The sequence below is a fragment of the Dendrobates tinctorius genome, unplaced genomic scaffold (genome assembly GCF_039654945.1).
Source record: "Dendrobates tinctorius isolate UK_male_01 unplaced genomic scaffold, ASM3965494v1 ptg000086l, whole genome shotgun sequence".
Lineage (NCBI taxonomy): Eukaryota > Metazoa > Chordata > Amphibia > Anura > Dendrobatidae > Dendrobates > Dendrobates tinctorius.
In genome coordinates, this window is record NW_027361754.1 from 68,956,153 (window position 1) to 68,982,709 (window position 26,557).

The window sequence follows — 26,557 nt, forward strand, 5'->3', positions numbered from 1 at the left end:
GCCGAACAGTGGTTCTCCCCAACATATCAGGTATCAGCGTACTCAGGACAAATTGCACAATAACTTTTGCAGTCCAATTTCTCCTGTTACCCTTGGTAAAATAAAAAAAATTGAACCTGAAGTATTTTTTTTGTGAAAAAAAGTTAAATGTTCATTTTTTTTTAAATATTCAAAAAATTCCTGTGACGCACCTAAAGGGTTAATAAACTTCTTGAATTTGGTTTTGAGCACCTTAAGGGGTGCAGTTTTTAGAATGGTGTCACTTTTGGGTATTTTCTATCTATAGACCCCTCAAAGTGGCTTCAAATGTGATGTAGTCCGTAAAAATAAAATGGTGTTGCAAAAATGAGAAATCACTGGTCATTTTTTAACCCTTATAACTTCCTAAAAAAATAAATTTTGGTTCCAAAATTGTGCTGATTTAAAGTAAACATGTGGGAAATGTTATTTATTAAGTTTTTTGTGTGCCGTATCTCTGTGATTTAAGGGCATAAAAATTCAAATTTGGAAAATTGCAAAATTGTCTAAATTTTTGCCAAATTTCCATTTTTTTCACAAATAAACGCAAGTTATATGAATGAAATTTTACCACTAACATGAAGTACAATATGTCACGAGAAAACAATGTCAGAATCACCGGGATCCATGGAAGCGTTTCTGAGTTATAACCTCATAAAGGGACAGTGATCAGAATTGTAAAAATTGGCCCGGTCATGAACGTGCAAACCACCCTTGGGGCTTAAGGGGTTAAGGAGCTGAAACTCCTAAACCCTTCATCCAATTTTAATGTGGATACCTCAAATAAAAGCTGAAAATCTGAACTTCAACTGCATCTGAATTGTTTTGTTTAAAATTCATTATGGTAATGTCTAGAACCAAAATTAGAAAAATGTTTTCTCTGTCCAAATATATATGGACATTACTGTATATAGTGTCAGTGTACAGGTAATACAGGGATGACCAGGGACATTATACACAAGAGCTCTGTATATAGTGTCAGTGTAATGGTAATACAGTTTGTCTGTCTGCTGTCTCTAACATCATGTCCTCCCTCCATCTGAAACTAAATCTCTCCAAAACTGAAATTCTTGTGTGTCTCCCCTCTACTAACCTCACTCTACCTAACATCGACATAACCCTGGAGGATTCAACCATAACTCCCAAGCAGCATGCCCGCTGTCTTGGGGTCATATTCGACACCAAACTTTCCTTTACTTCCTATATCCGATCACTCACTCGCTCTTGTCACCTGCATCTTAAAAACATCTCCAGAATCCGACCTTTTCTCACCTTTGAAACTGCTAAGTCTCTTACTGTCTCTCTTATTCATTCTTGTCTGGACTACTGCAACTCTCTTCTGATCGGTCTCCCTCTTACCAAACTTTCTCCTCTCCAATCCATCTTGAGCGCGGCAGCCAGGGTCATATTTCTGTCCAGCCACTTCACCGATGCCTCCATCTTGTGCCAGTCTTTACACTGGCTACCTATTCGCTACAGGGTCCAGTATAAACTCATCTCTCTCACCCACAAAGCTCTCCACAGTTCTGCACAGCCTTATATCTCCTCTCTCATTTCTGTCTATCACCCTACACGTGCCCTCCGTTCTACAACTGACCTAAGACTAACATCCCCCGTAATCCGAACCTCGCACCTCCGTCTCCAAGACTTCTCTCGTGCTGCGCCAGCTCTCTGGAATGCACTTCCCCAGACGATAAGATTGATACCTAGCCCCAACCTATTCAAGCGCGCATTGAAAACCATCTCCTCAAACAAGCCTACCACATCAACTACTCAGCAAACTAACTTTGCCCTGTTCCCTCTTCCCAAATATTATTCTGAATCTGCACACTACTATTCATCTGTCTCCACATCCTCCATGCACATGATAACTGCACTTGATACTTGACTATTGCACTTAAACACACGGGCTGATGACCGGATCATGCAGCTTTATATAAAAATTCCTATTTATTATAATTGCCAGACCTGAAATAGCAAGCACTTTTCACCTACTGTGTCCCCCCCCATTTCCTTGTAGATTGTAAGCTTGCGAGCAGGGACTTCACTCCTAATGTCACTGTTTAAATTGTCTTAACTTGTATTGAATTTATTGTCTGTACATGTCCCCGCTTAATTGTAAAGTGCTGCGGAATATGTTGGCGCTATATAAATAAAAATTATTATTATTATTATTACAGTCATCACCAGTGACAATATACACAAGGGTTCTGTATATAGTGTCAGTGTACAGGTAATACAGGGATCCCCAGTGACATTATACACAGGAGCTCTGTAAAGTGTCCATGTACAGGTAACAGTGATTACCAGTGAAATTATATAGGAGTTCTATATAGTGTCAGTGTACAGGTAATGCAGGGATCACCAGTGACATTATACACGGAAGTTCTGTATATAGTGCCAGAGTACAGGTAGTACAGGGATCACTTGTGACTTTATACACAGGAGTTCTGTATATGGTGTCAGTGTACAGGTAATAGTGACCCACAAGTGACAATATACAAAGGAGCTCTGTATATAGTGTACAGGTAATACAGGAATCACCAGAGTCATTGTACATAGTAGAGAGTGTATAGTAATAATAATAATACATTTTATTTCTATAGCACCGACATATTCCGCAGCACTTTACATTTCAGAGGGGATTTGTACAGACAATAGACATTACAGCATAACAATAATCACATAGATCATAACAGATACCAAGAGGAATGAGGGCCCTGCTCGCAAGCTTACAGTCTATGAGGAAAGAGGTAGACACGAAAGGTGGGTGGTAACAGTTGGCCTGATTGTATGGACCAGCCATAATGTTAAGTGTGTAACAGTACAGACACAAAGGGCTAATGGATGCATAAAGCATGTGGAAACCTGATGCGGGGAACCTGGTTATGGTAAAACTTTTGGCTGTGCCACACAGGGATAGATTAGGTTAATGTGTTGAGGCGATAGGCCAGTCTGAATAAATGCGTTTTCAGGGCACGCTTAAAATTGTGGGGATTGGGGACTAATCGTATTGACCTGGGAAGTGCATTCCAAAGAATTGGCGCAGCACGTGTTAAGTCTTGGAGACGGGAGTGAGAGGTTCTGATTATTGAGGATGCTAACCTCAGGTCATCAGCAGAACGGAGGGCACGGGTAGGGTGGTATACTGAAACAAGGGAGGACATTTATGGTGGTGCTGAGCCATGGAGGTCTTTGTGGGTGAGGGTAATAAGTTTATACTGAATTCTGGAGTGGATGGGTAGCCAGTGTAATGACTGGCACAAGGTAGAGGCATCGGTGTAACGATTGGTGAGGAATATGATCCTGGCTGCAGCATTCAAGACAGATTGGAGAGGGGAGAGTTTGGTAAGAGGGAGACCGATTAGAAGAGAGTTACAATAGTCAAGACAAGAATGAATAAGAGAAACAGTAAGAGTTTTTGCAGAGTCAAAAGTAAGAAAAGGTCGAATTCTAGAAATGTTTTTGAGGTGCAGATGACAAGAGAGAGCCAGTGATCGAATGTGGCGGGCAAAGGAAAGCTCGGAGTCAAGTATGACCCCAAGACAGCGGGCATGTTGCTGGGGAGTAATAGTGGAACCACACACAGAAATGGCAATGTCGGGTATAGGTACATTAGTAGAGGGAGGAAACACAAGGAGTTCAGTCTTTGACAGGTTCAGTTTCAGATATAGTGAGGACATGATGTTGGACACAGCGTTTAGAGAATCGCCGGTGTTTTCTAGAAAGGCTGGCGTGACGTCAGAAGAAGAAGCGTATAATTGGGTGTCATCAGCATAGAGAAGGTACTGGAAACCAAATCTACTGATTGTTTGACCAATAGGGGCAGTGTACAAGGAGAAGAGGAGGGGGCCTAGAACTGATCCTTGAGGAACCCCAACAGTAAGGGCAAGGCGAGAGGAGGAGGAACCGGCAAAAGATACAGTAAAGGAGCGGTCAGAGAGATAGGAGGAGAACCAGGAGAGAATGGTGTCCTTGAGGCCAATGGAATGGAGCATAGTGAGGAGGAGCTGATGATCCACAGTGTCGAATGCTGCAGAGAGATCCAAGAGAATTAGCATGGAATAATGACCATTTGATTTAGCTGTTAGTAGATCATTAGAGACTTTAGTGAGGGCAGTTTCAGTAGAGTGTAAAGAGCGGAAACCGGATTGGAGTGGGTCGAGAAGAGTTATAAAAGAGATAGTGGATAAGACAGGAGTGGACCAGGTGTTCCAGGAGTTTAGAGATGAAGGGAAGATTAGAGACAGGTCTATAGTTAGCGGCACAGTTTTGGTCGAGGGATGGTTTTTTAAGTAGTGGATGTATGATGGCATGCTTAAATGAGGAGGGAAAGATACCAGAAGAGAGAGGTTAAATATTTTAGTTAGGTGAGGGGTGACAGCAGAGGAAAGGGACTGGAGGAGATGTGACAGAAATGGGTCACTCGTGCAAGTGGTTGGGCAAGAAGATGCAAGGAGCCCGCTTACTTCTTCTTCTGTGACTGGTTCAAAATCAGAGAGTGAGCTAGATGCAGTGGGGGAGGGAGGATAGTGCATGGTATGAGGTGATTGGGAGATAATTTCCTATGGAATCTAGTCAATTTTTTCTTTGAAGTAATTGGCCAGATCGTCAGCTCAAAGCTCCGTGGTTGGGGCCTGTACTCTTGGGTTGAGTAGAGAATGAAAAGTGTCAAAGAGACGTTTCGGGTTATTGGACAGTGAGGTGATGAGGGTAGGGATGGGCGAATCTACTCGTTAGGACTCGTTACTCTGCGAGTAGTAGGGGACTCGCAGGAGTCGGTACTCTGTGAGTTTCCAAGCGATTACTAGCACAGTAACGAGTCCAATGCAAATGCTAGCATTTTCCAAGCGATCTGTAGCATCGCTTGGAGAACTGATTGACAGGTTGGTCACACTCGTCAAACATAGTGTTTGACAAGTGTGACCAACTTTTTACTACTGAGGCTGCCTATGCAGCGTCAGTAGTAAAAGATAAAATGTAAAAAAAAATAAAAAATATTGTTATTCTTACCCTCCGACGTCCCGCGCAGCCTTCCCGCCTCTCCACGCATCCGTTCCCAGTAGTCCTTTGCGAAAATGCCCGCGATGACGTCCGTTCTCGCGGGATCGCGATGTCTCGCGGTAATTCGCGATGACGTCGCGCGAATGACCGCGAGACTTCGCGATCCCGCGAGAACGGACGCCATCGCGGGCATTTTCGCAAAGGACTACTGGGAACGGATGCGTGGAGAGGCGGAAAGGCTGCGCGGGACGTCGGAGGGTAAGAATAACAATATTTTTTATTTTTAAATTCTATTTTTTACAGGGATATGGTGCCCAAAGCCCGGAGGACAGTCTCCTCTCCTCCGGACCGTGGGTACGATCCGCAATTGTTCTGCTTACTTTCCGCATGGTGTGCACAGCCACATGCGGGAAGTAAGCGGAACAAAAAAAATGGCAGCACAGGAATCGCTGCAATACTCGCATCCCCATTCATTAACATTGGACTCGCTAGGCTCGCAACGAGTAGCGAGTTTCCGAGTCGGACTCGTTAGAGTCTAGCGATTCCGAGTATTTCAGGATTCGCCCATCCCTAGATGAGGGTGTTGAAATAGGTTTGTTTGGAGAGGTGAAGGGCAGCATTGTATGTTCTAAGCATAAACTTATAATGGATGAAATCTTCGTGTAAATTGGATTTTCTCCACAGACGTTCGGCGCACCTGGAGCACCGCTGCAGGAAACGTGTTTGCAGGGTGTGCCAGGGTTGTCGCCGTCTGTGTTGTGGTGTTCTATTTATAGGGGGTGCAAATTCATCCAGGGCACTTTGAAGTGTTTCATTGTAATGCTTCAATGCAGAATCAGGACATGAGAGTGAGGAGATAGGGGCCAATGATGACTGCAAGTTCAGTGTCAGTGGACAAGTAATACACGGCTCACTGGTGACGTCTCTAGCTGAAGTCCTTCATCTTCGGTTTTCTTCTTCAACCACTACTGACAGCCATCACTTCTTCCAGGTATGACTCATCTCTGCATAAAATATCACATAGTTACCTAGATCCCCTCTTCCAGAGCACATTCCTCACTTTTCCCCAACTTCTACACTACGCAGCTGAGTACAGACAAGCACCTTCAATTAATATATAATTAGTTATCATGCAACTCACCATTCCAAATATAAATTGTAATCCACCACTGTGCCCCCACTAACTATAAATAGCCATTTTCACCACCCAATAAATAATTAATTTATATAACATCTTTACTTTTCCCCAATTCAATATCAGTCAAACTCCTGCATCTTCAATGCCCTCAACTCTGTACCTTACCCTCCCCAATTCATATTTACATGCCCCTTTCTGCTCCTTTTCATTATGTCATGTCCTCTCTCTCTCTCCCACCACCCTCTATTCATTTGCAACTGCTCCCCCCCACCCTCAATGCATCATCATTTGCTGCTTCTCACCCACAATTCATCATTTACTTTTCCCATCCCCCAGTCTCAATACATCATCATTTCCTCCCCTCACCTTCAATTTACCATTATTTGCTCTTTCCACCCCCACCTTCAATTCATCATTTGCCGTCCCCAACCCCAATTCATCATTATTTGCGTTCTCCCAGCTCAATACATCATCATTCATGGTCCTACATCATCAATTCATCATCAATTTCTTCCCCCTCACACACACACATACACACCACCCATTAATTTTTTTTTGTTTTATAAAATTAAAGTTTTTCATACTTACCTCTCATACGATCCCCTGCAGGCTCAGCTCCACTCCTGGTATCCTGACGAGTGAAGTGCATACATGGCGCTGAGTACGTAATGATGTCATTGCATAGGCGCCATCACCAGCACATCACACAAGAGGCGGAGGGTACTCCCCTAGAGCTGTACTGCAGTGTTGCTCCAGGAAAGCTCCCCGTGCCGAGGTGTGCGCCGCCGATGGAGATAATTTTATTATACTCTGGGGCCAAGTGAGCAAAAGAGGAGAGGGGGCCGGAACAGGTCACCATGTTCTTATTGTAGTTTCAATTATTTTGGACTTTTAATAAGTTTTGCAATAAAATTTGCCAATTTTTATTCATTGGATCGTTATTTCTCTAGTTTTTATCTGTGGGTTTATATAATTAGAATTTTGCAGTCTAAACTTTAGCTTTACTCCTAAGACTTTTCATTGAGGTGACTCGTTACATGGTCTTGAATGAACTTGTCAGAAAAATTACCTTATTTGGGTGCGCAACGTAACAAATCTTGTTTGCAACCATTGTCCCACATTTATGGGATATACGAGTATAGTAGTACGGTATTGTGAAAGGAAACTGAAGGTTTGCTGATAAATCGGTTGGGGTGTACTCATTTAGGGCTGTTTCGGATGTCTGTATAATTCGGTCAGATGTCAGATCGTAATGTACGGGCTGGTCGTACATCTTCTAACCCAAGCATGACAGAGTCACAGTAATATATTAAGCTATCACGCTCAGTTAAGGTGATGTGCAGCCAGCCCGTGCGTTACGATCCGACATCGGACCGATGATTACGGACTTCTGAAACAGCCCTTATGTTGTGCACTGTATTTTTTTTGTACTTTCACTTGAGTGTCTCCTATTTAACGTGATGTGTTTCTCTTATTTTTCAGACAACACAGATATTTTCTGGAATCGTTCTTATATCCTTTGACATTGTTATGACCATAGCCATTGCAAATACTTTTAATAATGTTGGATTTCTAGTCTATAGTGGTGCCCCTCTATGGTCTGGAATATTGGTAAGATATATGAAGTTAAAGCACATGTCAAGTTATAATTTTTACCTGCTATTTAAGTCCTTTGGTTCTTGGTGCTTTTTAGCTTAAACACAAGCTGTGATCGGTGACTACGGCATAAATCCCGTGTCTACAGGGAGTCTGTGGTGGTCTGAGACACAGCTCTTGTCTTAGCATTGGCTCTGGTTGCTTTTCTCTCCCTTCCCAATGTCTATTATAACAAGCCCACCACTAACTCAGATAAACACACATAGATGGACGTAAACAAGCCCAACAATGGTGGATTCCAGCTTAATAAGCGTCTGATAGTAGCAGCCGTACTGTGTACATGAATGCATTGAGGCGCTATATGGGACATAGAGTTAGCTATTCCCAGCAAATACCTAATGGGGCCAAAAGGCTCTCCTGCCACATAAAACATACCCAAAAAAAATAAACCTACAGTAATAGGAGTTCGCATGGCGATTTAAGACCACAAATTCTGGCGCCAAACTAACAGACACCGGACCAGCACCACAGGAAAAATAAAGCACTACACAATTAAAGGGGTTGTCCACTAGTAGGACAACCCCTTCTCAAAGTGAATGTATGCCTCATTAAAAAAAAAAACATTCAAGCAAAAAAAGGAAGCACACTGTAGCGCCATAACATGCAAATATGAAAAATGAAAAATGAATTGCATTACTGCATTAGAAATATGACTGAGCACTCCACCTGTTAGCCGCAGGCATTTCTAATCAAAGCAGGGCCAGTTCCCCTCCACAGAGATATAGACTTCAGTGAAACAGAGGATTTTTCATAGGCTCCCATTCAGATGGAGACTTCAGTCTTAGTGAGGATTGGCATAGACAGGGACCTGGAAAATGAGAAATGCCTTAACGTGGCTTCCAGGTACACATAACTTGGCCATTTTATGCGCTAAACTTTCTCAATTTTTCATATTTCTAATGCAGTAATGCAATTCATTTTTCATATTTGCATGTTATGGCGCTACAGTGTGCTTCCTTTTTTGCTTGAATGTATATGAGTTGGTGACTCTAGGTTAAGCACCTGTTCACACAATGTTTATGCTTGGATGTGACAGTCAGTTTTTGAAATTTGTCATTAAAAAAAAACAACCGTACCGTGCTGGCGCTGTTCCAGAGGTGTCACCGTTCACGTTCCTGGGGCTCACATGAGGTTGCTTCTCTGGGACAGATGGTGTGGTGCAGCAATGATGTTGAAGCTCCCCACAGGTAGAGCTGTAGTCCCAGGGCAGGGTAGAAGAGGTTGGCAAGTGGGGAGATGGTGTAAAAAAGTAGATGTAGCAGAGCCGGGTGTAAGGCGCAAGAATAAGTGGAGGACACAGTGGAATGTAGTTCCAAGGCTTTACTCACAGTCTGGTGCACAAAGATGCCCGCTTCGGTGCCATGTCCTCCAGGTCAGGGGCTCAGCCAACTCCCAGGCAAGGTAAAATACACGTTTCCAGCACTCCTCCAACATGTGCCTTCTCTGAACGTCTCCACACTAGCGCCTAATCTGAAGTACTTGTAGTTGCGTATTAAACTCAAGTTCCTCCTTCTTGATGTTACTTAGAACTCTACTTATACGGCAGACAGTAGCCTGCTTCGGAGACTTCTTGCTATCATGTCCCGGCTCACCCACGTTGCTGTTGTGCCCCCAAGTCTTAGATGGGAATAATTTGGTGATGACTTCTATTCCTCTGGTTTCTGCAGTAGGAACATCAGTATCCATACAACCTCGGGGACCGGACCCCGGCCATGCGCTTCAAACATGAGGAAGGGCTCTGCTCTGACCCTAGTCCTTAGATCTCTTCTTCTCCTTACGTTCCGTACTAAACTATCTTCCTTCTGAAGAATCAGGCTTTCTATGGCTCTTTCCTGTGCCAGCAGCTCCAGGTCACAGGAGTCTGCTGCAGCACTTCCTTCACTCCATCCCTCTCAGGGGATCTTCTCTCACAGACTGACCTTTTCCTAATATTCTCCCGCTCTCTTGTGCAATCTAAGCTCCACCCACCTCCCAGCACTCTTCGTGTTCCAAGCAGGGAGCCACAAAGGTTGCTCTGCTACACTACTGGTGTGTGTGTGGGATGTGAGTGTTGGAGTGTGGTCAGGTGTCTCCACCTTACCTGGATAGCGGGGTACCACACCTCAGGAGGAGGTGCAGCACCTCTGTGGCAACTGAACCCTCAGGGGAGCCACACCAGCACTGATGGGGCACACAGGTCACATTACGTAACAACCTCACGTGAGCCTCAGGAACATGAATGCTGATACCTCTGGAACAGCGCCAGCACGGGAGGTGAATATAGGTGTTTTATTTAAATGGGGCCAAACCCTCAGGTTGAGAGAGGTTTGTCCTAGTAGTGGACAACCCCATTAATATTAAAATGAATGGACTCCTTGTGAAATGTGCTTGGTCATCGGAAGTTGTAAATGCTGTTTGTAGCACTCTCTGCTTCAGCTATTAGGATATTGAACCCTAAGGGGACATCCACCATGAGATGTATGGAACACTTCAACACTTTAGTTCTCAGTTGTCCTGTCATTTAAGTGCATGGATACAGCGTGTCAGAGGTCATTTATGTCACAATGTGATTGCAAAGTGCCAATGGCTTTTTCATTGCAGTCAGAGGGTCTACAGAAGGCCACGTTAGTACCCCTGTGAAGGATTTATTGCAGCTCACTACAATCTAGACATCCAGCAGTGAGTTGTACAAACTATCAAGCAGGTTCAAATCCCCCAAGACGAATAATAAAAATAAAAACAAATTAAAAAAAATAAGATTCATAGGAGCTGATCTGCAGTAACCCACAGTGGCCACTAAACAATTGATGGAGCAGTGCTGTTCAGCCCCACAACTGTTTGCATCAGGCTGCATCTAAGAACAGCTGATCGTTGGAGTGCAAAGACCCCTAATGATCTGATATTGATTACTTGTCCTATGAAGCACATCTATATCATAAAAGTGAAACACAGTTTAAAAAAAACAAAGCAAAAAACAAACAAATGGCTAACACAAGAAAAGCCCATGGTTGAAAATAGGGAAATAAGTGAACCCTGTAAGAGCGCAGTCAAATCGCTTTATAAATCAGACCAAGATCAGAGCACAAAGCTCAGACTGACTGGTGGCTCTCCCGACCCGAGTGTGACATCTTCATATAGCTCTATGCAGCTGTCACGCTCGGATCTGGAGAGCGACTGGCCAGTCCAAGCATTGTGTTCCGATATCGGTCCAATTTATACGACCATATGACTGCACCCTAAAGAGCACCCATATAACTTTCTGCTAATCCATTTCATGTATCCGATAACTATTTCTCCATTCTGACAATGGATTTAGGAAAATAGGACTGAAGGTGACACAGGGTGACGGATCCACATATCGCATTCTGTTTATGAATTCTATTTACTTGATCTGTAAAATAAAAGTTACAATTATGTCATGTTCATTTTTCCAGTTTGTCATTTCCGGATCTCTGTCGGTAGCGGCTTCAGTGAAACCAACGGTTGGAAAAGTAAGAGAAAAGTTTAGCAAAAAGTTTTTAGTAGGCTTCTCGATAACTTCTTAGCCATGGCCACCGTTCATGGCATACGCATGCTATCACTATATGTAGCGGGCTCAGAAACGGAGTCTTCCCTTCGCTCACATAGTAACTAATGCATCACAAATGCGACAGCGGCATTTAAGAAGGAGTCCAACATCATGGCCGCCACCTGTGATGGTCATTGGCACTCCACAAATCTGTTGCGGGTTGCCATAGAAGGAATGAAATGCCCATTAGAAGAGATATTCATTGTCTATAGGACTGCCGAAGCCCAGTACAACCCTCAGTTATTTCCAGCAGACAATAGATGGATCGCCCCTCAGGGAGCAATGAGTTATAACTTGCCCAGTTGGGATAACCCTTTAAGGAATGAATGTTACTTTGTGTTTCAGGTAAAGTCAAGCTTGGTGATGAATATTATCACTTCTTTAGCTGCGTTTTGTGGAATGATAATGGCTACAATGGAGGTTTGCTTGTTATCAGATTTTACCCCATACATCCTGCGGGAATCATATTGTTCATATTATAAAAGCGATAGCCAATGTCTAGGAAACTTTTCTTCTATGGTAAGAATCATCTTCACATTATTGTATTAAAATTGTGCTTATAACAACTTTTCTCACTGCAGTTGTTATGAACCATGCAATTTAAGGGGGAAGTATGAGTTTAGAAAAACATCACAGCTAGAAGTATCATGTAGCGAGTTTCTGAGCATCTTATGGAAGTACATATCTTGAAGAGATCTTTCCTGATGGAACATATGCAAAGCAAGTCTTACATTGCTGTACATTATGCTTATTCTTTGTAGCTTTTTTAGCACTTTTTCAGGAGAAATCCGCTTGATAAAAGACGTTGTGTGCACATACCAACGTCCAAAAATCTCCTAGGGTATGTGTACACGTGGCAGATTAGCCTGCAGAATATTCTGCACAGAATACGCATCTGATGGCAATTCTTCATTTACCATTGAATAAGATTGGTTGTGCACTACACTGCAGATTTGATGGGATTCCGCGTGTCCAAAAGCGCTGCTGATCCGCATCAAAATCAGCAACGTGTGCACATACCTTTAGTGTCTATGTAATGACCACTGGAGTCGAATCCAGACAGTGAGTATATTACATACCGTTAATTAAAAGATTAAGCACTGTAACATGCCAAATCCTAACAGATGTGACATGCTACAGTGCTTAGTCTTATAATTAATGCACTTACAGATAGAGATGAGCGACTTTGCCTCTTAGGGTCGAGTCGGGTTTCATGAAACCCGACTTTCTCAAAAGTCGGGTCGAACGAAATCGGCCGACTATAGGGAAAAGTCGGAGGCCGACTGAAACACGAAACCCAATGCAAGTCAATGGGGAAGCAAAGTCGGCAGGGAGTGGAGGACAGGAAACACACCTACAGTGCCCATTTCAAAGCCAAAAACATCAATTCTTATTACTGTCAACCTTAATTTACTTCATAATAATAGTTACGCATTGAAAACTGGGGGTTATTTGGTTAAAGTTGTGAGGGGGTAGGGCTGGCTCCAGGTTTTCATGTGCCCTGGGCCAAAGAGTGTCAGTGGGCCCCTTTAACACATACCACAATTCATGATCCTCTGATACGGCACAGAAATATAGGTATAGTACAATGACAAATACTTCACTGCTTACATGACATGACTGATCTATTTTAAATTCTACAATAGCTCAAAAAAAGGACAGTATATTACTCCATACAGTATTATGGCCACCACATAGTGCGCCATACAGAGTAATGAGGCCCATATATTTCTCCATACAGAATAATTGGTCACATATAATGTTCCATACAGTATATGATGAGCTCCACATAATGCTACAGTATATTATGGTCCCCATGGACGATGCTCCAGTGTGTTATGGGCCCACACACTAGAAGCAGGGCAAGCAAGCTCCTGTAAGGCATATTGTGCGAATTCAGGCCAGGCGTCCAGTTTAGATGCCCAATAGTCAAAGGGGATTGACTTGTGAGGGAGAACATCGATATGGGAGGAGAAGTAGTTTGTAACCATAGTTGACAACTGCTGTCTCCTGTCACTTTTAATCGATGCAGTATTAGCAGTCGTGTGAGCGGTACTTGAGAAATCATTCCACAACATGGTCATTAAACCCCTGTCTCCAACGCCACTTCGGCTGTGTGCACCACGAACACCTCTTCCATTGTGCCCACTACGGCTCGTGGGAGAAACCGCACCGCTGCTGTGTGCTGGGAAAGCCTCAAACAATGCTTACCAGAGTTGCTTGTTTGTTTGCCAATATTATCTCTAGGTTCTCCTGTGGCATGATGTTGTGTAATTTGCCTTTGTAGCGTAGATCGAGGTTGCTGGCCAGCCAGTAGTCGTCATCTCTCATCATTTTGGAAATGCGGGGCTCCCTTTTTAGGATCCGCAAGGCATAATTGCACATGTGGGCCAATGTTCCAGGTGTCAATGATGCACTGCCAGTGGTGGGTGGAGGAGCACTTTCTGGCAAATCCACATCCCTACAGCCGCGCACAAACACTGTACCTGACCTTCGAACGTCAACATTTTCTCTTACGCCCTGAGATGCATCCACCTGCCCAAAATAATCATCCCCCTCATCTTCCTCCTCCTCCTCTTCCTCTTCTTCCTCCACCTCATCCACGACAGTTCCCTGACCAGACAATGGCTGACTGTCATCGAGGCTTCCCTCCTTCTCCTCTGCAGATGCCTGATCCTTAATGTGCGTCAAACTTTGCATGAGCAGACTCATAAGTGGGATGCTCATGCTTATGATGGCGTCATCTGCGCTTACCAGCCGTGTGCATTCCTCAAAACACTATAGGACTTTACTGAGGTGTTTCAGCTTTGACCACTGCACACCCGACAATTCCATGTCTTGCCTCAAACTGTCTGCCCGTGTATCCTCCCACAAATGCATTACAGCCTGCCTCTGTTCGCACAGTCTCTCAACCATGTGCAGGGTGGAGTTCCACCTTGTTGCAACGTCTATGATTAGGCGGTGCTTGGGGAGGTGGAGCAATAGCTGCAGCTTCTGCATACGACTGGAGTGTATGGCCGAGCGACTGATGTGCGAGCACAGTCTTCACACCTTATGGAGCAGGGATGTTAACTCCGGATAATTATTAAGGAAGCACTGCACCACCAGGTTCAAAGTGTCAGCCAGGCAAGGTATGTGTGTGAGTTTTGCACGGGCTATGGCTGCCACAAAATTACGGCCGTTATCACTGACTCCCTTGTCTGCCTCAAGATGTAGACTGCCCAGCCATGACTCTGTTTGTCGCTGCAAGTAGTTGGCCAGTACCTCTGCGGTGTGTCTGTTGTCGCCCAAAGACATCATCTTTAGCACAGCCTGCTGACTCTTACCACTAGCTGTTCGATAGTGGGACACCTCGTGGGAAACACTGCCAGCTGCGGATGGAGTGCTCATGCGACTGCACTCTGTGGACGAGCTTTCGCTGATGGAGGAGGAGGAGGAGCGAAAGCCTACAGCCAGTTGTTTCCTATACCGTGGGCTAGGCAGTACTGTTCCACCGCCGCTGTCCCCAGTGGAGCCTGCATCCACCACATTAACCCAGTGCGCAGTGATAGACATGTAACGGCCCTGGCCATGCCTACTAGTCCATGCATCTGTTGTGAGGTGCACCTTTCCACTCACTGACTGCTTTAGTGCATGGACAATGCGGTCTTTCACATGCCGGTGGAGGGCAGGGATGTATTTTTGAGAAAAAAAGTGCCGACTGGGTAGGTCATAACGTGGGACAGCATAGGCCATGAGGTCGCGGAAAGCTTTGCTTTCAACCAAACGGTAGGGCATCATCTCTAATGAGATTAGTTTGGCAATGTAGGCGTTCAAACAAAGTGTACGCGGATGAGAGGATGAGTACTTTCTTGTCCTACTCAGAGTGTCTGGTAGGGTGAGCTGGACTGGAGAGCTGCATATGGGGGAAGTAGCGGTGGACCGGACGGAGTGAGAGGGGGTTGGTGATGGTATTGTTGGTGATGGCCTAGATTCAGTGTTGTGTTGCAAAATCATTGTGATTCCCTGAGTGCTTTGGCCTTGCGACGACACCTCCACATTTAGTGCTGGTGGGGTGCTTAACGGTGGCGGTGGTCTTATAGTGGGGGAAGCGATGGAGCGTTGCTGGCTACCTTCAGTCGGAGCAGGTGCACATGTGCTACCTGGGGTTTTGTAGTCCGTCCACACTTGCAAGTGCATGTTGATTAAATGTCTAAGCATGCAACTGGTATTCAAATTTCTGAGTTGTTTACCTCGGCTAAAGGTCCTTCCGCACTTCTTACAGGTAACCTTTGCCTCATCAGTAGGATTTTGGACAAAGAAGTGCCACACTGCACTCTTCCTACTATGGTATACATTTTCTGGCCTTGCACGCTGTGCTAAGTTGACCGTCTGGCCAAGCTGTCCTGCAACTCTTTTAGTTTTTGGTCCATGTTTTTGGACAGCTATGGGCCTGCCAGATAACCACTGTTGTGATGTCAATGCCTGCTGCGGATCCTTCTCCTTATCTGAACTATTGCCAGCGTCACCCTCCTCCCCCAATGGATGCCAATCCGGGTCAAGAACTGGGTCATCCATCACCTCCTCTTCAAAGTCATCTGCACCTTCCTCTTTACCTTCCTCTGTATCACCGTGTAAGGTGGTATAGTATGCGGGAAGGGGCACCTGAGTTTCACCAGGGTCAGATTCTGGCTCAATAGACTGCGAGGGCAATGTAGTGCTCTGGGTCGATGTACCAGCAGAATCATCTAGCAGTGGCTGTGCATCAGTGCACTCCAATTCAGATTCATCTTGGACTGGGGAATTCTGGATTGGACTGGATAACCCAGGCATGGTATGTGAAAAGAGCTCCATAGAGTAATCTGAAGTGTGGGCTGCCGCATCCTTAACTTTTTTGGGGGGTGAAGGACACAAGGAAAGGTGTTTTTCCTGACCAGAACCCTGCACTGACGACTCCATGCTTGCAGGTTTCGAACGTTCAGAAGAGGAGGCAATAGAGCTGGTGGCTGTTTCGGCAATGTACGCCAAAACCTGTTCCTGATGCTCTGGCTTTAAAAGTGGTTTTCCTACTCCGAAAGGCAACCTTACATGCCTACATGCCTTCTTGGGCCAGAGGATGATGCAGGCTTATCTCCTCCTGCCTTAGCTGCTATTGTGCTTTTGCCAGGACCAGCCGATGCACCACCACCATCAGTACCAGCTGCGCCCCCCTGGAGACACATTGAGCCACTGATCACGGGTATCTATGATCTTATTACATTTCCTTTGCACTTTATTTGAGCTTTCAGACTCTGTGTCTGCTTACTATATGCACTTTAGATTGCTGATGGATTTTTTATGATCACTATATTTATTCACGGCCCATGTGTTTACTATGTAACTATCTCCTTATACTATGATATTTTATGGTATTGTATTATGTCCAACTTGTTTGGTTTTCCTTTTATTGTGTAATTAAATAAAAACTTTTAAGTCTTTATCAATATTGTATTATGTCCAACTTGTTTGGTTTTCCTTTTATTGTGTAATTAAATAAAAACTTTTAAGTCTTTATCAATTTGGACTTTATTTTGGTTTATTCATATCTAATTGAGATAGTTTTGACCGTTGTCAAACAGCAGATATACGAAACTGTTTGAAAAGCACTCACTCTAAGGAGTAGGTCTGGAAAAACAGAAAAACTCTTTGGCTTTTTTTTTCCAGAGTCACACACAGATAGCTTCTATTTGTCTGTGATACAAGGCGGTACACGGTAGTGTGTGAGGAGCGTACACCACTATACGGTGTGTGTATGGAAAATTGTCAATCTCCGTCTATTTGTATAGGGACTGACGCACGCTGTCTCTGTCTAGTTTTGACCATTATCAAACAGCAGATATACGAAACTGTTTGAAAAGCGGACAGCACTCACTCTAAGGTGTAGGTCTGGAAAAACGGAAAAACTCCTCAGCTTTTTTTTCCAGAGTCACACACAGATAGCTTCTATTTGTCCGTGATACAAGGCGGTACACGGTAGTGTGTGAGGAGCGTACACCACTATACGGTGTCTGTATGGAAAATTGTCAATCTCCGTCTATTTGTATAGGGACTGACACACTCTGTCTCTGCCTAGTTTTGACCGTAGTCAAACAGCAGATATACGAAACTGTTTGAAAAGTGGACAGCACTCACTCTAAGGTGTAGGTCTGGAAAAACTCCTCGGCTTTTTTTCCAGAGTCACACACAGATAGATTCACTCTGAAGGCATCAAAACTATGAATTAACACATGTGGAATTATATACTTAACAAAAAAAGTGTGAAACAACTGAAAATATGTCTTATATTCTAGGATCTTCAAAGTAGCCAGCTTTTGCTTTGATTACTGCTTTGCACACTCTTGGCATTCTCTTGATGAGCTTTAAGAGGTAGTCACCGGAAATGGTTTTCACTTCACAGGTGTGCTCTGTCAGGTTTAATAAGTGGGATTTCTTGCCTTATAAATGGGGTTGGGACCATCAGTTGTGTTGTGCAGAAGTCTGGTGGATAGACAGCTGATAGTCCTACTGAATAGACTGTTAGAATTTGTATTATGGCAAGAAAAAAAGCAGCTAAGTAAAGAAAAACGAGTGGCCATCATTACTTTAAGAAAAGTCAGTCCGAAAAATTGGGAAAACTTTGAAAGTGTCCCCAAGTGCAGTGGCAAAAAACATCAAGAACTACAAAGAAATTGGCTCACATGAGGACCGCCCCAGGAAAGGAAGACCAAGAGTCATCTCTGCTGCGGAGTCCGCACCTTTCTGGGCACATGACAGCTGATCTATACAGCTGACATGTGCCCGCAATAGCCGTGATTGGAATCGTGATCCACCCGTGACTGCTAACTAATTAAATGCCGCTGTCAATCCCTCACTTGGCCATATTGACTTCAAAATAAAAAAAAGTTACAGCTCTGGGAAGAAGGGGAGCAATAAACAGAAATTCAGAAACTCATATACCCCAGGTCATTAAGGGGTTAAGTGTGACCTTCTCCCCCCACTGACTCTGCACATTCCATTCTGGGCACTCTCTTCACATTGCCCCTTCTCTATACTGTGCCCTTACACTGCACTCCCTTTATACTGCCCAGTCTCACAATGTACAGAGATACTCTCAGGCCAGGGTCACACTTGCAACTGCAATGCAAGAAACTCACGCGAGTATCTCACCTCAATACCCAGCACTGCCACCGGCACTCGTGAGCGGAGTGTGCAGCTGCATTTATTTCTAAGCAGCTGAGCACTCCAGTCCCAAGTCCCGGTGGCAGTGCCGGTATTGATGTGAGAGACTCGCATTGCAGTTGCAAGTGTGACCCCGGCCTAAATATAAAAGTAGGAACTGGACCTCTATATATAACACTAACAAGAGCTTTTATGAAATCCCATACCCATGATCTATTCATCCAGTAACTATTTTGTCCTTCCGTCTACTACATGATTTGGTGATTTAGAGCAAGGATCCTAAATAAAAAGTCACCTTACAGGGGATAAGAAGGTACCAAATAATTACTTAGTAAATCACCGGAATGAGTACTCAGTTTTTAGATAAATGATAAAACATAATCTTTATAGATCTTTATAGATGCCCGGGCATAGAAACTAACTGTGGTTATTTATAACAAATAACAGCGGCAGTTAAAACGAACCTGTCAGCTGTTTTGGCCGATATAGGATGCAGCCACTGCCTTTCAGGGCTTATCTACAGCAGTCTATAATGCTATAGATAAAACTTCGATCCAACCTGCAAGATAAGTAAAACAACTTTTATTATATTCACCCGGGGGGCAGTCCGATCCGATGGTTGTCGCAGGTGTGGGTCGGCGCCTCCCATCTTCTTATGATCGTCTCACTCATGCTTGCTTCATGGTCCCAGCATTGTGCTTCTGTGCAGGCGTAATTATCTGCCCTGTTGAGGGAGACCAAAGTACTGCAGTGCGAAGGCGCCGGGAAAGGTCAGATAGGCCCAGCACCTGTGCACTGCAGTACTTTGCTCTGCCCTCCACAGGGCAGATAAGAACGCCTGTGCAGGAGCGCGATGCCGGGGAGCCATGAAGGAAGCAGGAGGGCGGCATCGCAAGAAGATGGGAGGCGCCCGATCCGGACCTGTAACACCCATCGGACCGGATCGCCGGATGAGTATAATAAAACTTATCTTTCAGGTCAGATCAGGGGCATATCTACAGCATTATAGAATGTTGTAGATAAGCCCTGAAAGGCTGTGGCCGCATCTTATATCGGCCAAAACTGCTGACAGGTTCACTCTAAGGGGCCTTATTCCTCCTGCACCTCATGCTCCTTCCCTTTTACACAGCTTCCTCCTGCACCTCACGCTCCTCCTTTATACACAGCATTTTTCTGCTGCACAGCTTTTATATATACACAGTGGCAGGCAGTATCTCAAGGCAGACAGCACTGCCCTGTCCCCTCCATGCCAGCACTGTCCCATCCACTCCATGCCAGCACTGGCCCGTCCCCTCCATGCCAGCAGTGGCCCTCTGCCACTCTCAGGAAATTCCCGTTAACCCCTATTAGGCCTGCATGGTCCCAAAGCGGGGCACGGGTGTGACTTACACCTTCTGCACGGGATTGCGCCTCTTCCTGCTGGTGTACATGATGTTGGTGTTCATGACGCTGCTCTTCTTCAGCGCAGACTGACAGTGGGGGCTCCGCCTGTGTGTGGTGGGTTTCTTCTTTCCTCCTTCCTGCCAGGCCAGCAGCTGGTGCACAGATACAATCCCAGGTCTGGAGAGTTTCAGGGCTTTATGTCCCAATCAGCACATTGGCAGCGACGAGCAGCGCAGACAGAGTTAAACTCCGGAGAGAAGCCGTCACTGCTGCCGGAGAAGATGGAACCATCCTTTGCCGCTTGCTGCTACTTTTTTCCTCTCTTCCCTTCCTTAACTCTTGGTAGATGCAAGATCCTGGGCAGCTAAAGGACCTGTGATGATGTCACGACCATGTGAACAGTCACGTGCTTGGGAGCAGGAGTCAGATGCAGGGCTGTGCTTGTGCTGGAGTAGAAGTGTCAGTTCGTGTCACAGAGCAGGGTCTTATATCACTTCACTGGGGGAAGTATAGTAACCCCTTATATATGGGATTACAGGATCCCTGCAGCAGAGCTGTGTGTGCAATGTATGTGAGGCCAAGCAGTGTGTCACAACTGTTGTCGGGTGTCCCTGGACCAGGGGCTGTTTCCCTGTGGCTATGCAGAGTGGGTGGGGCTCTGTGGAGTGGGCATAGCTTGATACACACACACATACATACACTCAACTTTATATATATAGATTAGTAAAATTTTGAAGGATTCTTTATATATAGGGTGCAAGAGGGATCATTGGTAAGTTACCATATGATTATGATCAGGTCAACGTAGTACCCTATTCTGATATATCATATGGTACGTAGAAGAGGGAGCCCTTAAAATGAGGGTACAGACAAAATAAATCACAGAAAGCAGTTATACTGGGATTTATATAGTATCAAAAAGGTATATATAAACAGATAATTACTCCCATGTCTTGATATAGTATGCAGCCAAAAAGAGATTATATAGGTACGGTACATGCCGATTTAGTCAAATATTGCACATAATCCCAGAATATAATGGATATTTTAGATAGAGCATTAGAGTCTATAAGTCAAAAAAAGAGAGGTGCACTCTCCAAAGCACTTCTTGTGCACATTAGTAGCCTATAGCATATCATTATTGCACATATCCCTCAGATTAATACATCAATATGACTCAGGACTTCCCAGATGCTATCCTTAGATCCCAAATACATGTCCAGTATGCATGTACTTAAAGTGGGAATGGTGCCCATCTGCGTGAGTCACGGAGCTGGTATCCGCATACTCAAACCTCACTACCGCCCCACCATTTGAGGCATCTACAAGGGTACTTCCGGGTAATCCCGGGATCCACTTTCTGTATGATTGGAATACAGATGCGATTCCATCCCGCACATGTGCGAACTATTCTATAGTGTGTCACTCAGTTCTTTCCCCCTCTATTCTGCTGGGACACAAAATATGGTTCATCATTTAATGGTTTTATGACCTCTGGGAGATTTTTTGCACCGGCGCTTCCATGTATAAATAGAGAGATCAATTGGTCGATATACATACAGCTCAATACCCAGGATATAATTCATTTAAGGTGAGGTAATCAACCTATATATCTCCAAATAATGTAAAGAGTCAAATATAGCGATTTCCATGATAAAATAAGCATAATTAATTTAGGCCAGCACCTATCCAGGTCAGTGGGCCTCTATAGCGGGTTTCTCTCATGGGTCGTAAGAACAAGGAAAAGAGTGACCAATCCAAAGACGTTAATAGGAGAAGAGTGGGGGTTCACAAAAAGCAGCCTAAATCCCTATGTTCAGCGTACGTGCCTACAGTGTATATTGTCCCATTGTATTCCCATGGAAAATGTATTAGCTTTCAATATCAATATGGATTTTTGCCTTTTTCTTCTGTTTTCTCCTTAAATTGCAAAAAAAATTAAAAATAAATTTAAAAAATAACACATAGGTCTGCATTGCAGTCGACTAGGCAAAATGAGATTTCTAACCAAACCTACGGTATTTTTTTTTTGTCTTTCAGGATGTATATTATGGTTTTCTGTCATTTAATTTAATATTTTTTGTGGTGATATTTTGCATTTCCATATCCACAAGTGTGTTTGGATGCAGAACTGTCTGCCGATCATCTTTTCAAGAAATAGTAAGTTATCAATTTATAGTCTATTTTACATTTGAGCAAAAAGATTTGCCGGACCGTGGTCTGGTGTCCACATTGGTACTTCACTGTACCTGGACCAGGACAGTGTAAACTTCCTTGGTCGGATCATGCAAATATTTTTGCTAAACTCTAGTCTCCTTCATTCACCAAAATGGCTTGGTGTAACCTCCACCAATCTTAAATGGCTGCAAAGTTAGGTATCATGTACATATAAATCTGTGTGCATAAATACCTAGTGCAGTGGCACTGAAAGACCCTGATGAAGGGCAACTACCCCGAAACATGTGTCTGCAAATGGCATGTCTAGTTTGGCTTCTTAAGACAATGCTTGTTAAAGGGTCAATATTGACTTTAACCCTTTTACGACCTTGGATGTGTAGGTATGTCCATGGTCGCCTCCCTGCATTCGATGCAGGCTCCGGCGCTGAGCCTGCATCATTCCTGGCATGACAGCTGATTTGATCAGATGTCATAAGCTTATAACAACCGCGGGAGGAATCACAAGTTAAATGCCTCTGTCAATCTCAGACAGAGGCATTTTACTTGTGCGAGCCGGAAGCGCATCATAAGACTCGCCCATCGGCGCTCTTGTCATGTGACTGTGGGCCACCGATTGTTGGTTATTACAGCCGGTGGTCTGCAGAAGTCTGCCTGTCATTGCAAATCTCATGATCATGAATTATACTATACATAACAGGGCTTCAGCTCTGCTATGTGTAGCACAGGCCATCAGACGATCGCAGCTTCAAGCCTCCTAAGGGGAGTATTGAAGCAAGTAATAAGTAAAAAAAAAAAAAGTTTTACAAATATTTTAAAAAATTAAAAGAAATATAAAAATTCAAATCACCCCCACTTAAAATCCAATAATAAAAAAAGAAAAAATACGGGTCTCGGAAAATGGCGACTTTTTTTTTCATAGAAACTTTGGATTGTTTATCCGTTTTACCATTTAGGAAATATGGTGAATAAGAAACCTCAAAAACAATTGTGGACTTACACTTTTTTTTTGCAATTTCACCACACTTCAATATTTTCCAGTACACTATATGGTAAAATCAATGGTGTCGTTCAAAAGTACATCTCGTCCAACGAAAAACAAGCCCTCATACAGCTATATTGACAGAAAAACAAAAAAAGTTATGGCTCTGGAAAGAAAGGGAGCAAAAATCCTGCTTTGAGCAGGCGGTTGGACCAGATGACCCAGTAGGTCCCTTCCAACTCTACCATTATATGAAAAAAAAAAATTGAAAATCACAAGTTGATGGAGTGGTTAAAGGGGTTGTGCAGGCTTATGGATAAAGTGCAGTGTGTACGCTGTGAGGATTCACAAGTCTGCCTTCACATAGAGTGACTGCAGACTTGTGAATCCATACAGAGAGCACACAGCGCACTGTCAGGATTCTCCGGTGCCAGCAATGGGAGTGCATGTTCATGTGACCACTGTATATGCGATTTACATACTTCCAGCCATATTCCAACTACACGTGTCCAGCCTCCCTCAATTCTCTCCTGTTGAGCGATGCTGCGCTTGTGACCATATATATGCAAGTCACATACTTGCGGTCACACGATCGCCAGCACTGGGTAATCCTGACAGTGCACAGTTTGCACACTGTGAGGGTACACAAGTCTGCAGTCACTCACAGAGTGACTGAAGACTTTAAACCCAAGTCTTAAGAACCACCTTAAGGATTGCTACATGCAATAGGTGGCATGACAGTTCTAGTTGACTATTTCTCTGAGGCCAGAATCAGATGAGTGCTATGCGATAAAACATTGCATAGCACATGGACCACTGTTAATCTATGGGGCAGCTCCTGTCACCCTGTTTTTTTTCTCGGGCGTATTCTACGTGCGAGAGAAATCGCAGCATGCTGCAATCGTACACGTATATCGGCCGAGATTCGTCAATGCAAGTCTATGGGTGCGAGAAAAAATCGGACATCACACGGACCATCCATGTAGCTTGTGACAAATACACACACATTTTCCTCATAGCAGCCCATTGAGCCTTTAAATTCAATGGGGAAAATCAGTGAGAAATGTAAAGCCATACGGATGTCATACGGATACTTAGGTGCGAGAAAATTGCATCATCGCATTGCAAACACATTACACACGGATGACTATACGGAGAACATTTGGGCGACTCTCGGCCAAGAGAATCGGACCGATTTTTCATATGTTAACCCCTTAACCCCCAAGGGTGGTTTGCACGTTCATGTCAGGGCCAATTTTTACAATTCTGTCCACTGTCCCTTTATGAGGTAATAACTCTGGAACGCTTCCATGGATCCTGGTGATTCTGACATTGTTTACTCGTGACGTATTGTACTTCATGCTAGTGGTAAAATTTAATTCATATAACGCGTTTATTTGTGAAAAAAATGGAAATTTGGTGAAAATTTTGAAAATTTCGCAATTTTCCAACTTTGAATTTTTATGCCCTTAAAGGGAATATGTCACCTACCCTTTGGCGGGCGATGAAAGCGAGGTCGGTCCGGTCTGATGGGCGGTGTTCCCGATGTGTGCCGCCTCCCTATCTTTGCCCGCCGTCCGCAGGTTATTGCTGAATTGGAGTAGGTGTACACCATTTTTTGCGCGTGCGCTAAGCATTCGTAGCTAGCGCACGTGCAGTATGCTTTCCCCAACTGCGGGCAAAGCTGAAAAGCTGGACTGCGCATGCACTGGTTAACTAAGCCCCGGAACACAGCAAAATACGCACGCGCAAAAAATGGCGTACGCCTACTCCAATTCAGCAATAACCTGCGGACGGCGGGCAAGGATGGGGAGGCGGCACACATTGGGAACACTGCCCATCGGACCGGACTGACCTCGTTTTCATCGCCCGGCAAAGGGTAGGTGACATATTCCCTTTAAATCACAGAGATATGGCACACAAAAAACTTAATAAGTAACATTTGCACATGTTTACTTTACATCAGCACAATTTTGAAACCAAAATTTTTTTTTCTTAGGAAGTTATATGGGTTAAAAGTAGACCAGCGATTTCTCATTTTTCCAACACCATTTTATTTTTACGCACCACATCACATTTGAAGCCACTTTGAGGGGTCTATCTGATAGAAAATACCCAAATGTGACACCATTCCAAAAAACTGCACCCCTTAAGGTGCTCAAAACCACATTCAAGAAGTTATTAACCCTTCAGGTGCTTCACAGGAATTTTTTGAATATTTAAAAAAAATGAACATTTAACTTTTTTCACAAAAAGAATACTTTAGGTTCAATTTTTTTATTTTACCAAGGGTAACAGGAGAAGTTGGACTGCAAAAGTTATTGTGCAGTTTGTCCTGAGTACGCTGATACCTGATATGTGGGGGGGAACCACTGTTTCGGCGCATGGCAGAACTCAGAAGGGAAGGAGCGCCGTTTGACTTTTTCAATGCAAAATTGGCTAGAATTCAGATCGGACGACATGTCACGTTTGGAGAGCCCCTGATGTACCTAAACAGTGGAAACCCCCCACAAGTGACCCCATTTTGGAAACTAGACCCCCCAAAAGTTGTTGTCCAATTTGTCCTGAGTACGCAGATACCCCATATGTGGGAGAAAACTATTGTATGGGCACACGTCGGGGCTCGGAAGGGAAGTAGTGACGTTTTGGAATGCAGACTTTGATGGAATGGTCTGCGGGTGTCATGTTGCTTTTGGAGAGCCCCTGATGTACCTAAACAGTGGAAACCCCCCATAAGTGACCCCATTTTGGAAACTAGACCCCCTAAGGAACTTATCTAGATGTGTGGTGAGCACTTTGAACCCCCCAGTGCTTCACAGAAGTTTATAACGACTGGGAGTGAAAATAAAAATATCGTATTTTTTCAACAAACATGATCTTTTAGTCCCCATTTTTTTTATTTTTCCAAGGGTACCAGGAGAAATTGGAGCCCAAAACTTGTTGTCCAATTTGTCTTGAGTACGCTGATACCCCAAATGTGGGAGAAAACTACTGTATGGGCCCACGTTGGGGCTCGGAAGGGAAGTAGTGACGTTTTGGAATGCAGACTTTGATGGAATGGTCTGCGGGTGTCATGTTGCCTTTGGAGAGCCCCGAATGTACCTAAACAGTGGAAACCCCCCATAAGTGACACCATTTTGGAAACTAGACCCCCCAAGGAACTTATCTAGATGTGTGGTGAGCACTTTGAACCCCCCAGTGATTCACAGAAGATTATAACGCCCGGGCGTGAAAATAAAAAAAATCATATTTTTTCCACAAACATGATCTTTTAGTCATCAATTTTTTTATTTTCCCAAGGGTAACAGGAGAAATTAGACCCTAAAAGTTGTTGTCCAATTTGTCCTGAGTACGCTGATACCTCATATGTGGGAGAAAACTACTGTATGTGCACACGTTGGGGCTCGGAAGGGAAGTAGTGACGTTTTGGAATGCAGACTTTGATGGAATGTTCTGCAGGTGTCATGTGCGTTTGGAG

General features: G+C 44.1%; 1 protein-coding gene across 1 annotated transcript in view; it reads left to right on the top strand.

The window, feature by feature from the left end:
• LOC141097982 (membrane-spanning 4-domains subfamily A member 4A-like) overlaps positions 1–26,557 on the top strand; it is a 45,018-nt gene that overhangs the window by 13,362 nt on the left and 5,099 nt on the right. The window contains exons 3-6 of the mRNA XM_073585553.1: positions 7,643–7,771; positions 11,230–11,286; positions 11,709–11,882; positions 21,963–22,082. Coding sequence (XP_073441654.1) covers positions 7,643–7,771; positions 11,230–11,286; positions 11,709–11,882; positions 21,963–22,082 — 480 coding nt within the window. The remainder of the gene's footprint in view (positions 1–7,642; positions 7,772–11,229; positions 11,287–11,708; positions 11,883–21,962; positions 22,083–26,557) is intronic.